The sequence below is a fragment of the Anopheles stephensi genome, chromosome 2, assembly GCF_013141755.1.
Source record: "Anopheles stephensi strain Indian chromosome 2, UCI_ANSTEP_V1.0, whole genome shotgun sequence".
Classification (NCBI taxonomy): domain Eukaryota; kingdom Metazoa; phylum Arthropoda; class Insecta; order Diptera; family Culicidae; genus Anopheles; species Anopheles stephensi.
In genome coordinates this window covers 72,687,090-72,700,062 of record NC_050202.1, presented here as the reverse complement: position 1 = coordinate 72,700,062, position 12,973 = coordinate 72,687,090, and the positions used below count along the sequence as shown (strand labels likewise).

The following is a 12,973-nucleotide window of genomic DNA, read 5'->3' as shown; positions in this document are numbered from 1 at the left end:
AGCTAATCGGAAACGAAACACCAACGCTAGCTAGCCTACGGTCAGGTACTCGCATCTCGAGCTGCCATTCGAAACAAAAAAAAAGGAATAGAATAAGTATGGACAGGAATAAAACCCCAAAACAGCCGGGTTGCAGGATGGTTTTTGTGAACGAAATTGGAGTTGGTTTTCCCGCAATCCGATACAATAAATGTGCAACTGTGTTCTGGTAGCAGTAACATATCCCTTCGGAATAGCCATAAAATGGTGGCCGAGCCTTCCGTTTTTTCCTCTACACTATTTGCGCAACCCTTTCACTATCTCTTACTCTCTCTCTCTCGCTCTCTCTTTTTGTCAGATTGTCTCGCCTCGTACGCCACGGAAACGGTGATGCAAAAGTGTCACGGACGGCGGAAATGCACACTTTCGGCGGACAGCACAACATTCGGCAAACCTTGTCGGCCCGATTCGAGGATGTATTTAAAAGTTGTTTACACATGCGGTTAGTATCTCCCTGGTGCTCCACCATATGGCGCTCGAGGTGCGCAAGTGGCATCCTCGGCACCGGTTCCGATCCATTGGGATCCGGGCAGTTTCCGGTTGTGAAGGTGGTGGAAAATTTTGGGCTGATAAAACTTTCCACCTCTACCTCGCACCTCGCTCGCCAACCAGAGCGTTGACGTTGGAACATGACGTACTGTACAAATGCTTATCGTTTCGTTCATTTCTGCTCCGCCCACAGTGCCTAGGAAGGTGCTGAAGGACCGCTTCGAAGCGGCACCGGAACCAGACGAACCGCTGCAAAGTGACCTCGAACAGGACCAGGACGAGCTGTACGATGAGGATCAGTTTTTCCGCGAATCGGACGCTGCGCCACCTGGTCCAGCACCGAAGCTGCAGGGTGGCCCCACCAACGGTCGTGTGTCGGATGTGCCGGTGTACGTTGGCACATCGAGCAGTACCCCGGCGGTACCGCCACGCTCCATCCACGACATCATGGACGATAGTGACTTTTCGTTCGGTGGTAAGTAGAGCAGAGTCGTGGACCTTTATCAGTCGTGGTTTTCTTTGTCTTTTTTACCTAGCTGGTGAAGCATTATGTGAAAAGCTTTAAAGGATATTTTCTCTTGCAAATCGTCAAACAACACTACTTGTCATTGATATAAAGAGCCTTTTTGCAAATGTTTGTCATCAAGATTCTGCTTCACGCACTGTGTGTAGCGCTTATTTATACATGAAGCAATGTTGTATTATACACCATACAGGCTTTCCATATTTGCTTTCCTTAAATAAGGATTTTTAATTTAAAAATGATTTTCTATGCAATATTAAAATTTTATCTCAAGTTTTAAACCTGATAAGTAAGATCACACTCCAGCAGAGCGTAAATATGAGGTGAACAAAGGAATCTCACTAGTTAAAATTAACACTCTTTCATCTCAACCTCTCAGCAAAGGCTAAGTTTAAATCCTCCTCAAGCAAACATAGCACCTAGTGAGAAAACGTATTATAAGAAAATTGGTTTCCAGTCACTTGGCCAACAACCGAGATAATATATTCCGTCGAAAACACTCTCGTCATTCTCTTCAGACGGGCTCGGGGCGAGTGATACGTAGTTTATAAGCTTCATTGCTGTTTTGCGTATTCGATGGAGCAAACAATTCCTCGAAATCTATTTCATATTATCAGGTGCAACATTTTTTATCGTTCTGCAGCGCGCTTGTCTGGGTCCAGTATCGGGGTGTCGTTTATTTGACACTTATTGCTCGATCAACGTAACCTGACACGCTTTTAAGCTAGCCTAGCAAAAACGACAAACATACGTCAAACTCGGTAGGGCGTGAAACCTTTCATAGCGAAAAGCAAACAAATATTGCTGATTTACCGTTGAGAAGAACCTTTTTGTACCAGCAACCAGGCGCCTCCATCCGTTTGAATCGCAGTTGATGTAAAGTACCGGGCGCCTCCATCGATGGGAGGAAAGTTGGATATCAGTGGTGTTGTGATTTTAATAAGCAAAATACATATTTCATCATACCTTCTTAAATATCAGTCAAAAAATCCATTGCCCAGGAGCAATCTGAGATGTGCTATTAAGATTACGCAAACTGCAATCTGAATAACCTGCATAACTCAGTTTTCGTATCTTCCGGCTACGATGAACTCATCGTACAAGGGATCACTGTCCCGGTGCGACTGGGTGCGCTGCCTTTCAATTTACCTATAATTGACCACCCACTGTGAACCAGCGCCTTCAATTGCTCCGCCAAACAAGATTGCAGTGATTCAAGAAGCCACAATCAACCGCATAACAGGCGAAAATATAGTTGCCTTCAAGTAAGATCATTCGCTTTCGCTGCTACAATCGGTCCTGCGGTATGGAGCACTCAACCTTTGGAAAGTGTTTCTTGTGAATAAATTCTTCTCTTTCTCCTCCACCACCACCCACCGCGCCACAGTGCATGTCCCAACGGCAGGGAAATCTCGAATGTACATCCTTGTAGCGAGTCCAATGCCTCAACGGCACAGTGATTGAGTTGAGAGATGAACGAGCAAGGCACAGCAAAACCTCGATTGCATTAATGTTGTCCCCTGGAAGCAAACGAGCTCGTAGCTGGTTCACCCAGCCCAAGGAAAGCTCACACAGAAGCTTAGAAAATGGGCCAAACGAGATGAAGCAAACCGGGGCCACACAGCCGCACAGCAACTGCCGAAACCACCGACAACCACAACAGTCCGGACAGGCTATTATACTGCCTGAAAAATAACCATTTTGCTATGTGCAGCAAATTCCCAGGCAAGCCGTTAAAGCCGTCGCTGGTGCCTTGGTTTGGTGGCACCGTTGCCGGTGGCCAAAATAAATTGTCTCATCCTGTGTCACCCCGCTCGGTGTTGTTGTTGGTAGAAGTGGGAGCAACAAAAAAAAAACACACACACAGAGTAACGTGCCCGCCAAAGCCGAAGCGTAACTGTGCTTTGGGAATGAAAACAGGCGGCCGGAAAACCATTTATCCTGCCAGCTTCCTGCAATGGGCCAGTGTGACAATTTCCCCCACCGCTTTCCCATCCGAAGTACGTTCACCCATCCGCGCAGGCTAGTTTGTATTAATTCCCGGGTTCCCTAGTAGTAGTGGTGGATAACAAAACAAAAAATACACGAACAGCAAAGAAACTGACTGTTGTACTGGCCACATTGTCAGGATGCACCAACTGGGTGGCAGGAGAACATTCCCTCCCCCGAAAACAATCACCTTCGCACACCCACCACGGCACTTGTTTGACTGGCCCGTGTGACACTGCTGTCAGTGACCGGTGTCTAGTGTTTGCTTTAAAATTCCCGCTGGCAGCAGCAGCAGTAGCAGCAGTGGAAGAGTCATGAGACAGACAGTCGGCTCGTGTCTTCGTTGTTTCCTCCGGAATGGTTTGAGGATGCTCTGACTATGCTGGGTGGAAGGGAAGAAGAAGAAGTCACCTTCCGACAATGGCAAATGGAGCTAATGATACATACATTATCCGACCAGTGGTTGCTGTCGGTAAACCATCTGCTCGATTGCCTCGGAAGACGGGCAAGATTAATAGATCCTTTTTGCGTACTGCGTACCACTTCTGCTATGAATCGTGATGCGATTAATGATCATTCATGAGTGAGGTTCTGTGGTTCAAGATGGGCTTAATACTAATAAACTGTTTGTGAAAGGAAGTTATAAAAATCATTGTTAATGCTAATTGTTCTCTCAATAAAGCCTCGCTTGAGAGTTTATAATACGACTAGAAGAGGATTGTGCGGTGTTAGTTCTAAATATGCCATTTAGAGGGTCACTTTCATCCAATTTATTCGGCAAGTTTTTAACAGGGTAATGCAATCAAAATTTATAGCATTTAAATAAAATGTTTATCTACATGAAAAACATTGGGTACTTACGAGCCATGAGTAACAAAGATACTCAAAGATCCCCTCTTTACCATGGCTGCAAATTGAAAGTTTAGTGCTGGGTAATTACAATCACCATCCATTAGGAAGACCCACATAAAGATCGAGGCAACTTATAAGATCAAACAACAAACAGAAACTGCAAGTTCAAACACTTTTAATTAAATTTATCATACCAAACAACAAAAGTGCTTTTCGGCAAGCACCATTATAGCATATTAACTACCCTACAACACTGGAATTAAATTTATTTGTCTCATCACGTCAAACCTGCTACCCTGCTGGGCGCAGAACGAACCCCTGTAAAAAGTTTACATAGTAAATCGAGCAAATCGTGCTACCGGGCTGGTACTGTGTATCCTTTCTCTCTACCTGAGCGTTTAAACTCATCCGGCACGTACCGGCTGACCAGTAACAATGCTACCGGTCAACTTTGCTGGAGTGCTCTCTAAGTAAGAACCCTTACCATGAGCCCGTAACTACTACCACTACTACAACGGCTCTGTTGCCCCTCTACAACAGATGGCTACAACAAACATGCAGGCACTTTTCTGCCGTTCTGTCTGGCAAACGCGTCCACTTGCTCGCACTCGTTTTTTTTTCTATTTCTTTTGTTACCTTACCTCCGAGCCGCGCATAGCCGACCACCTGATCTACACACATTCCGGGGGCAGTAAATTAACATGCTACCAAAACCAACCGTGCCCAGCAAGAGCATAAACCAATTAGTGCTACGGCATTCGGCGGCGCAGGCGGTGGCCGGCGTGGCCACCCTTCCCGTACGCGCGGTGGGCAAAATCCAGGCTAATTTGAAGATGTACTACGTGACAGGTTACGTAATGCCGTTATGTATTCTACTAAGTGTTTCCATCCACACGTTTCACACGAGATGCGCGCTCTTCGCAAGGCAACGTTCGCTGGATGTACCGAAAATAATCAGCCACGGTGTGAGAATGCCTTCGGTACCTTCAGCAGCGGCCCTGCTTCCTTTGCAGCTATTCTGAAGCAACGGAAGAACACTCTCTTGAAGCAATCCTGCCACTAGATGGTTAGCGAAAGCTTCTTCTACCCGCGAAACGTATAATAGCGCAGGGAAGTTTGCGCGTACAGCGTACAGTACACTTCGGGTTTCACAAAACCTGTTCGGTTTCTTGATGCAATTAAGGCGAGGAAATTAATTAAAAATTTCCTTCACACTTCTTGCATTGCCGTGCTCGCAGAAGTTGACTGAGTTGAATTGTTTGTATGGATTGGATTTTTTGTTGCTGTTTGGTTTGCTTTATTGCTAATCCATACGCTAGCATTCTTGGCACGTTAGGGTCGTGAAGCTGTAGGGCACACGAAGCGATGCGAAGTCATACTTTATTATTGTGAATAGTTGGCGGTTGATTGGGTTTTGCTGGATACTGGAAATAGAAAATAATATTCTCTTAAAAAGTCGTTGGAGAATCCCTCGAGGTGGGGTCAATGAATTTTAGTATCCATCTTAAGTTCAAATTTTGATAAATGGCTCCATATATGCTGTACTTTGCATCGACTACACAACAAACAAGCACCACCACACAAGCCGTTTTTTATTCGCTTTCAGTTCAACTCACCTACTTCACACGCTACTCACACATCGATTCGAATCCATCTTTCGGTTGGATTCTCCACACCTTAAATCACGCACCAACCACCTCTTTGTAAGCTTTGAAGGTGCTGATGGCACAACCGTATGTTTACGAACGAATTAAAGCTCTCTCTCTCTCCCTCCATTGCAACACACACACATACACACACACACCATTCTATGCCATCAGGACGATCGATTGGATTGGGTGCTAGCGATGGAATGGCCAACACTGAGGGTGGCCGTGTTAATCAACGAAATCCCATCGTTTTCCCCGAAACACATAATGAACCGAATTCAGCAACGCGAACACGAACGAATAAGAAATTAGTCGACTTTTCCAAGACTATTGACGCACAGCATCCGACCGGTGTGTCCGAGCGGAACGATTTGGTGAATGGTCGTTTCGGTCCGCCCGTGAACGCAAGCGACAGCCCGCGTCGCAACAACGAGCGGCCGAAGGTTCCACCGAACAGCGATCGAATCGATTATCCGGGTTTGTTTGTTTGGTGGGAAATTCGTCAATTTTGGAAGCGTAAGTACACTGGCGGGCGCGAAAATTGAGTTTTCCCAACAGTGGGCTGCTTTGAACTGTGGATTGAGTGGTAATGGCCGTATTTAAAGGATATTTTTCACACGAATCGTATATCAAAGAGCGATTAGGTTGTTCAGGTATGAAGCTGATGAGGAGTCCTTACTTCCATCGAAGCTCAAGTTACATTAAAGATATTTCTTAACCGCTTGCCAAATATATCTAACGCAGCGATAAACTACAGCTTCACGAGCTCTGTTACCAATGTGGCGTGAAATGAAGCGAAATTTAAACTCTCCATTCCACCTCTCCAGCTATCACGTTACTTACAAATATTTTTCCGTTCATTTTTCTTTCTCCCCATGAAATATTGATGACAACTTGCGCCACCTTCACCAATCCACGCGACAAACACCGAAACACCCGAGAGCAGAAAATCAGGAGAAGTTCTACCTGTACCTTATCGTGGCGGTGACGGTCGCCATCCTGCTCTGTGTGTCGATCGTGATCGGCCGGTTGGTGATGCAGCGGCGACGGACGGCAAAGGACGGGGACGATAAATTCCAAACTTCCAACACCGGCGAAACAACGCTCCCGAACGGCTTCACCGACGATATATCGGAAATCGATGCGGATATCGATCTGCAGACGCCCCTGCCCGTGCCGAGTGTTTCGCGTAGCGATGTAAGTATACGGTGGAGCGAGGGTTGCCAGAGTGCTGCCCCACAAGACATACCCGAGGGCACGTCTGAAGGTCGCCACAGTCTAATCAAACCTGTCTGCCGTTTGCACGCTCTCTGCACGCTTTCTCGCTGCCGGCCTGTGGCTTCCTGTTTCACGATTGCCATCCATCGAACGGGCGCGCTCGGACCGATTGTGTTGCATCGCACCAGAGCTACGGACCGTACACACCGTCCCCGGGACCGTACGGCAATCTGGGGCCATCGAACATTTCGCACACCTCTACCACGATGCTGGTGCCACCGTGTTCGATGGGTGCCGCCATCATGAGCACGTCCCAACCGCCCGGATATCTGAGCGGTCCCATCAACATCATGCCGTCGCAGTTGGGTTCGAGTATAGGTAAGTTCTTTTTTCATTCCCATGAAATCATTTATATGCAGTTTTAGATCAGGGATTAGTTTCTGTTGGATTATCACGTTGAGTTGCGTTGCGCTGCAATGCTGGAGGCGATTGTTTAGCCGGTAATGGCCAGATATTTAATGATTTGGAAGCAAATTATTAATGTTCTCCTAATGGAGTCCTGATTTGCTTGAGCTGACATGTATTCAAAGTTGGCTCGTACATTGTTGAGATATTGCCGCCATGAATAGGACTGGATAGGATATCCCTTGTCCCTGAAATCTTTTCTTATAAAAAATAGCATGAAGCTGAAACACTAAAGGATCTATTTTTGCACAACCAAAATCATATGTTAAAAACATCATTACATGTTTAGTAAACTATTTCAATCAAACGATAAACACTAGTGTACTTGTTAGTAAGCTAAAGCATGTTGAACAGCTCTAAGCTTGCCTACCACTCGGAAGCATTAATATTCTATGAGCATGTGCCTCGTCAACACTAGAAGCTGAAACCATCCACCAAACGAACCTACCACCGAACGGTTACTGACTACCGACTTGTTTAACATATTCAAAGTAACCCAACAACATCGATAGTGACCCTTAACAGATTAAAACTCACTTAATGAGCTGCAGATAAAGGGTAGCACACTCTTGCGTAGCTGTAAAGCCTAACCATTCGAGCCTCTCTGCGATAAATTATGTACATCTTTTTCCACTTCCAACAAGGCTCGCACTACTTACAGTTACTAATATTGCTGTTACCTTTCGTGAGAGAGATTGCAAAAACTTCCCGCTTAAACCATGTCCTTCGCTTCATGCCAATAAGCTGCTGTTAAACAAGTCCTACCGCCACCTTTGAAAAGCACACTTTATCCAGCATGTCCTGATGATCTTTACTCTGCCAGACCACCCAACAAAACACATTCTCTCACGATGCTTAAACCTTACATTAAAGCCGTTACCATTTGCTTGTTTGATGGTGGGCTTCTTGTAAAACATCCCTTTTTTCATCCACTTGCCAAAACACACACAGGCCCCCAGCACTGCTGTTGTACCTCAACGGATGTTCTGTCGTTGACTTTAATTTTTCACCCATTCACCTAGAGCCATATTTTAATTCATTCGCACCCGGTTCAGGGGTCTCAAACGCCTTCAGGACATCAGGTGGAAAAGGTGCTTTTTCGGGGAGCGAGATGTCTGTAGAGTTGTTTAATTAGTTCAACGCAGCGTTCAAGCGTTGCTCGACCTCAGCAGCATCTTGTGTCCTGCACATCTTCGCTACGATGCTTTAATTAGCTGAAAATTCATGCTCAATGCACACACCGACAGCAGTTACCATGGAAAGCCTTTGCTGCCCGCCGATAGGTAGGGCAATTTTGAAAGCCATTCTTTCTACGCGAGGCTCACCGGAATGTTGCTTAAAGGGCTGAGAATTTCCGGCCATTGGAATGCAGGACGAAAACAAACATTCTTCCGCCCGGCAAATGGTTTCCCCGAAGAGCCTGAAAGCTCCTGCCGTTTGTTATTTTTAGCTTCAGGGTACGAAAACAATCGATCAACGTGATGAGAAAGAGTTTTTTTTTTGCCTATTTAATTCAACTTGTGATAATCTACCGAGCGAAAGATATTGCATTTCCAACGCTGCGTGCAGCACAATTTTCCATCGGAATCTAAAACCCCCAAAATCCTCTTCGACAGGTGCGATAAGAACGCCGCTAGCCGCCATGACAACACTGCCGAGGCCCCACCAAGGCTCGCAGCAGCAGCAGCAGCAGCTTCCGCCCGGTTTTCTCGGCGGCTCGGTAATTGGCACTCAAACGCTTCGCCGTCTATCGAGCGACCACGACGGTAATACGCCCCGCAGTCTCAGTAGAGGAGCGACCAACGCGCAGTACTACTACGGATGACATCCGGTTCCTTCGCAGCCGGCTCTTATCGCCACGTCCGGTCCGCCCGGTTCCGGAACGGTGCAGAGCCACACCATCGCGCAGCATCAGCAACACCCGTCCCAACTGTCAACCACCTCCTCCTGTACCTCCTCCTCCGTCTCCTCCCACCCCAGCCAGCAGCAACATCAGCAGCCCCAACATCACCCACAGTCCATCCTCAAAAACAAGGAACCAACGATCAGCGAGCGGGAGGACACCATCGTGATGTGTCCGCCCAATCGGACGTACTGTTTCTAGAACTACAGCATAATCCTGCTAAGGAAGCAACACACCACCATCACCAACTCCTCTTCCGGCATCATCCCGCAGCGCTACAATAATGGCGAGAGCGCGAGCGCACTGGACCGGGATCTGGTGTATCTGTGAGACAAGTTTGCGAAAGCTAATTAAACTTGGCTCCACACCGAAACCTTGACCGGGGGGCACTCTTTTCCGCAAAATTTTGCAAATGAAATGTGTCGCGTCCGGGACATCACACAACTAATCCGTCGTAGATCCGTCGTGCCCACCCGTCCTTGCTGCCCCAAGCCCCCAGCGCCAGAGTTCCCCATTCACCGAGCTATAAACACAACCAAACCAAACAATATTACGAGTGAGATAGAGCTAGCCGGTTGGTATACATACCGGCACCGGCAGATGGCGTAATGGATCCATCCATCCAGTGGAGATATACTTAGTATTTCATGCGCGTCATCCGTCAAACGGGAGCTTATCGTTCGAGGCTGCGTCACTGTACCGACGCGTACCACCCGGGGGACTTGCCATTGAGTACCTTCCCCACAGTGGTACTGGAAGATAGTGACCCAGGGTCTTGGGCAGTGGCAGCACAGAGGAAGTATTAGCGGGAAAAGGTGTTCAACGTTCTTCAGGCAACAGGAGACACAGGTAAATGGCGCGAACCACAACACACACACACAATTCACAATTCAACTCACTCTGGATGTGTTCTGAGCCGAGGGCGATTTTGTTGTATATTCTCACTGTTCGAATTTTATCGTAAGCCAAAGCTGGTAAGGAGGAAGACATAGTACCTAGGACATAATTAGGAAACAAAAAAAAAACTGAAGAACACACACCCACTCAAGCAAAACCCATCCAGCGGACGGTAGGCGAATGTATTAAACTAGATCTTATAACAAACAGCTGCTAGAGCTCGGTATGGCGTGACCGGATGCCAAATGCCCTACAGGTGAAACAGTGTGCGTCAAGCGCAAGGCAATAAATTGAAACTGTTTTAAGTGACCGCGAGCGAGAGAGAAACAGAGAGAGACACCGAAAGTGTGTGCGTTGTGTGTGTGTACAAAACAATCGTTTGTGTGCAATTTAAAATTGTTAATTACAGGCCGGCAAATGCTGGTCTGGGCGGGCTCGATCGATTTAATGTTGCATACCCATTCCCTTACGCGAATGGTGCGATTTGTGTTTTTGTTTGGCCGGAGCGAAAAAAAAAACAATCCGTGCACAGAACTGTATAAATGTTGCCGGTTTATAGGTGGGGAGTATGTATCTAAGTGTATGATAAGTATGCCGCATTCAGTAACAGCGGGCTCGTGTTAGGGAAAATTCGTAGCAAAAGAGATTTGATGAACGCTCGCACTAGTCAAGGGAGCGAACCGTTGATGACCGTGTATGGCGAGCACTGTTCAGGAAATGTGGATGACGATTTGGTTTCTTTTTTTTTACATAAAACACACAAACAAAACAGATTCGAATGTATGTTATGGTAGCAACATGCGGACAACGGTTTAGCGCACCAACATCATGTAGTTTCCATTCATCATTAGCGTAAACAGTATCAGCGTGGCGTCAACCGGCACACGTTGTGTTCGGTCCGTGACAACTTCAAACTCGCTGCTCGAGATTAATGGTTCCGAAGCGACGGTTACACGTCGCACAGTCGATGCCAAACTTGTCCTAGGCCATCCAATCTGCCAAAAACCCGGGCAACCCTTCGAATCAAGTCTGACAGCTGTCCGTCATGTGCGTTCCGGAATCGGGAATGCTCGCGCACACTACAGCAAAACGCCCGCGTCGAAATCGGATCGATTTCGGGAAAGGTAATCAGGGTAAGCTTCACGCACGACACAGACAGCATTGTGCTAGCAAAGCGATTCGGTTCACTGTCACTTCCCGAGCGAACCCCGAGCACACGCGTTATCCTGACTATTGGGATAAAAGTTGAAGATTTGAGGATTTTTTTTTTTGAATTTGTATGTTCAACGTGCAAACAAATTTGTGCCATTTCTTATGTGAAACAGAACAGAAAATTCATTTGTAATTTATTTAAAAGAAGAGATTTAGTAGAAAGCTTAATAACAACAAACTGAACCAAATGTAAAGACATGACACCCTTTCTTATGGGTTAACTGAATTTTCTTTTAATTTCCATCTCAAAGTGTGCAAGCAAATGAACGAACGTATTGTAAATTTTTAGGAAAAATTTAGTAGCAAAATATTGATTTTCGAAACTGATGCCACTTGCCAAGCCCTTTTGCATGTGCGGATAAAATGGCACACCGCAACAGGAGTAGATCGAATGAAGAGACGAGCGTAGCGCACAGCCCATGTAAGTAAAACCTTTCTGAAACACTATCAAACACACAACAAATAGGAAGCGAGAAATCGGATCTCTTTCCCCCTTGGTCGGGAAACGGTAGCAAAATCACAGTTAAGTTTTCTATTTATTTACCGAGTGTGTAATCGATTTCCTTTTTGATATTAATGAAGACGATAAGTGGCAAGCAGGAAGGATTCCCCCTCTCTCATCACTAGCTAACAAACACACAGACACACACACACAGAAACACAGAAACACCTCGAGGGAGGATGAATGCTGAGAACAAAAAAAATCAAAACCAAACCTGTAAATAAAGTATTTTAATAATAATGGTTGCATTTGTACGTTCGGGTCGGTGCATTGACACGATGACATTCGATTGATTAATATGGGAGAGATACGTTCTAGAAATATTGAAGTTAAATTATTTAACGCTTGAATTCTTTTTTGCAGAATGACAGAAACGATAAATTCAGGTAATTTAGCATGTTTTTTCATGCAACTAAATAGACCTTCTCTTGATTTTCTTCCAGATTTTTCCAAGTCATTTTTCTTAGCGAAGCTATTTAACGACGATAATGGTATGACTAAAAAAAAATTTTGTAAATCTATATCACACACGCACACAAATCACAATAATTCAATCATTCCATTTTTCTGCAAATTTTCTAATGAACAAAAGCTTTATTAGAACGATTTGTGATTTGAATTGGATACGCCTGAAAGTATGCAAACATAGTTTAAATATTGTCCGCTCTTGTTGCCGCTGAATTACTGGAAATAAATGTTACCCTTCTTCGAGCACAAATTTTAATCATCGTCCCACGAAAATCGTTCTCGATTGATCGAAAGAGGCAACTACGAGGTCTCAGAAACCCAAAGCCTTCGTAAATAATCGATAAAAAAAGTTCTCGATTGATCGACTGCTAAAAATTAGAACCCCATACACTGCATACCTTTAGGCGTTCCAACAGAGCAAACAACCGAGCGCACGAATTTTCCAGCGCTGTGAGACAATTCGGTGGAAATCATTAAACAGCACATGATTAGAAACTTATGGTACAAACAGTTCGAGGAGGAGATTCAATTTTCCAGCAAACAGCAAACACGACGTTCGTCATGATTAATGAAAACAATTTAAAACACCAACGATAACTGGTACAAGTTCGTGTGAACTGGGCATGTGATTCTGGGATTTTTCCACGCACTGTAATTGAGGCAGTATTTTACTGAATTTAATTAACAGACGATTTTTTTATTCGTTATTTTATGAATTTGCACGCATCAAACATTGCTCTCATACCTTCCACGAAAAATTCATCTGC

General features: G+C 45.5%; 1 protein-coding gene across 11 annotated transcripts in view; it reads left to right on the top strand.

Annotated features, from left to right (window-relative positions):
- Positions 1-11,978, top strand: part of LOC118506289 (protein eva-1-like) — a 95,147-nt gene extending 83,169 nt beyond the window's left edge. For 10 of the 11 annotated variants that reach the window (XM_036043218.1, XM_036043212.1, XM_036043211.1 and 7 more), the window contains exons 7-11: positions 338-481; positions 722-1,003; positions 6,488-6,738; positions 6,819-7,137; positions 8,841-11,978. In XM_036043218.1, coding sequence (XP_035899111.1) covers positions 338-481; positions 722-1,003; positions 6,488-6,738; positions 6,819-7,137; positions 8,841-9,049 — 1,205 coding nt within the window. In that variant the 3' untranslated portion in view covers positions 9,050-11,978. The remainder of the gene's footprint in view (positions 1-337; positions 482-721; positions 1,004-6,487; positions 6,739-6,818; positions 7,138-8,840) is intronic. The other variant, XM_036043221.1, reaches the window with a different exon arrangement.
- The last annotated feature ends 995 nt before the right edge of the window (positions 11,979-12,973 follow it).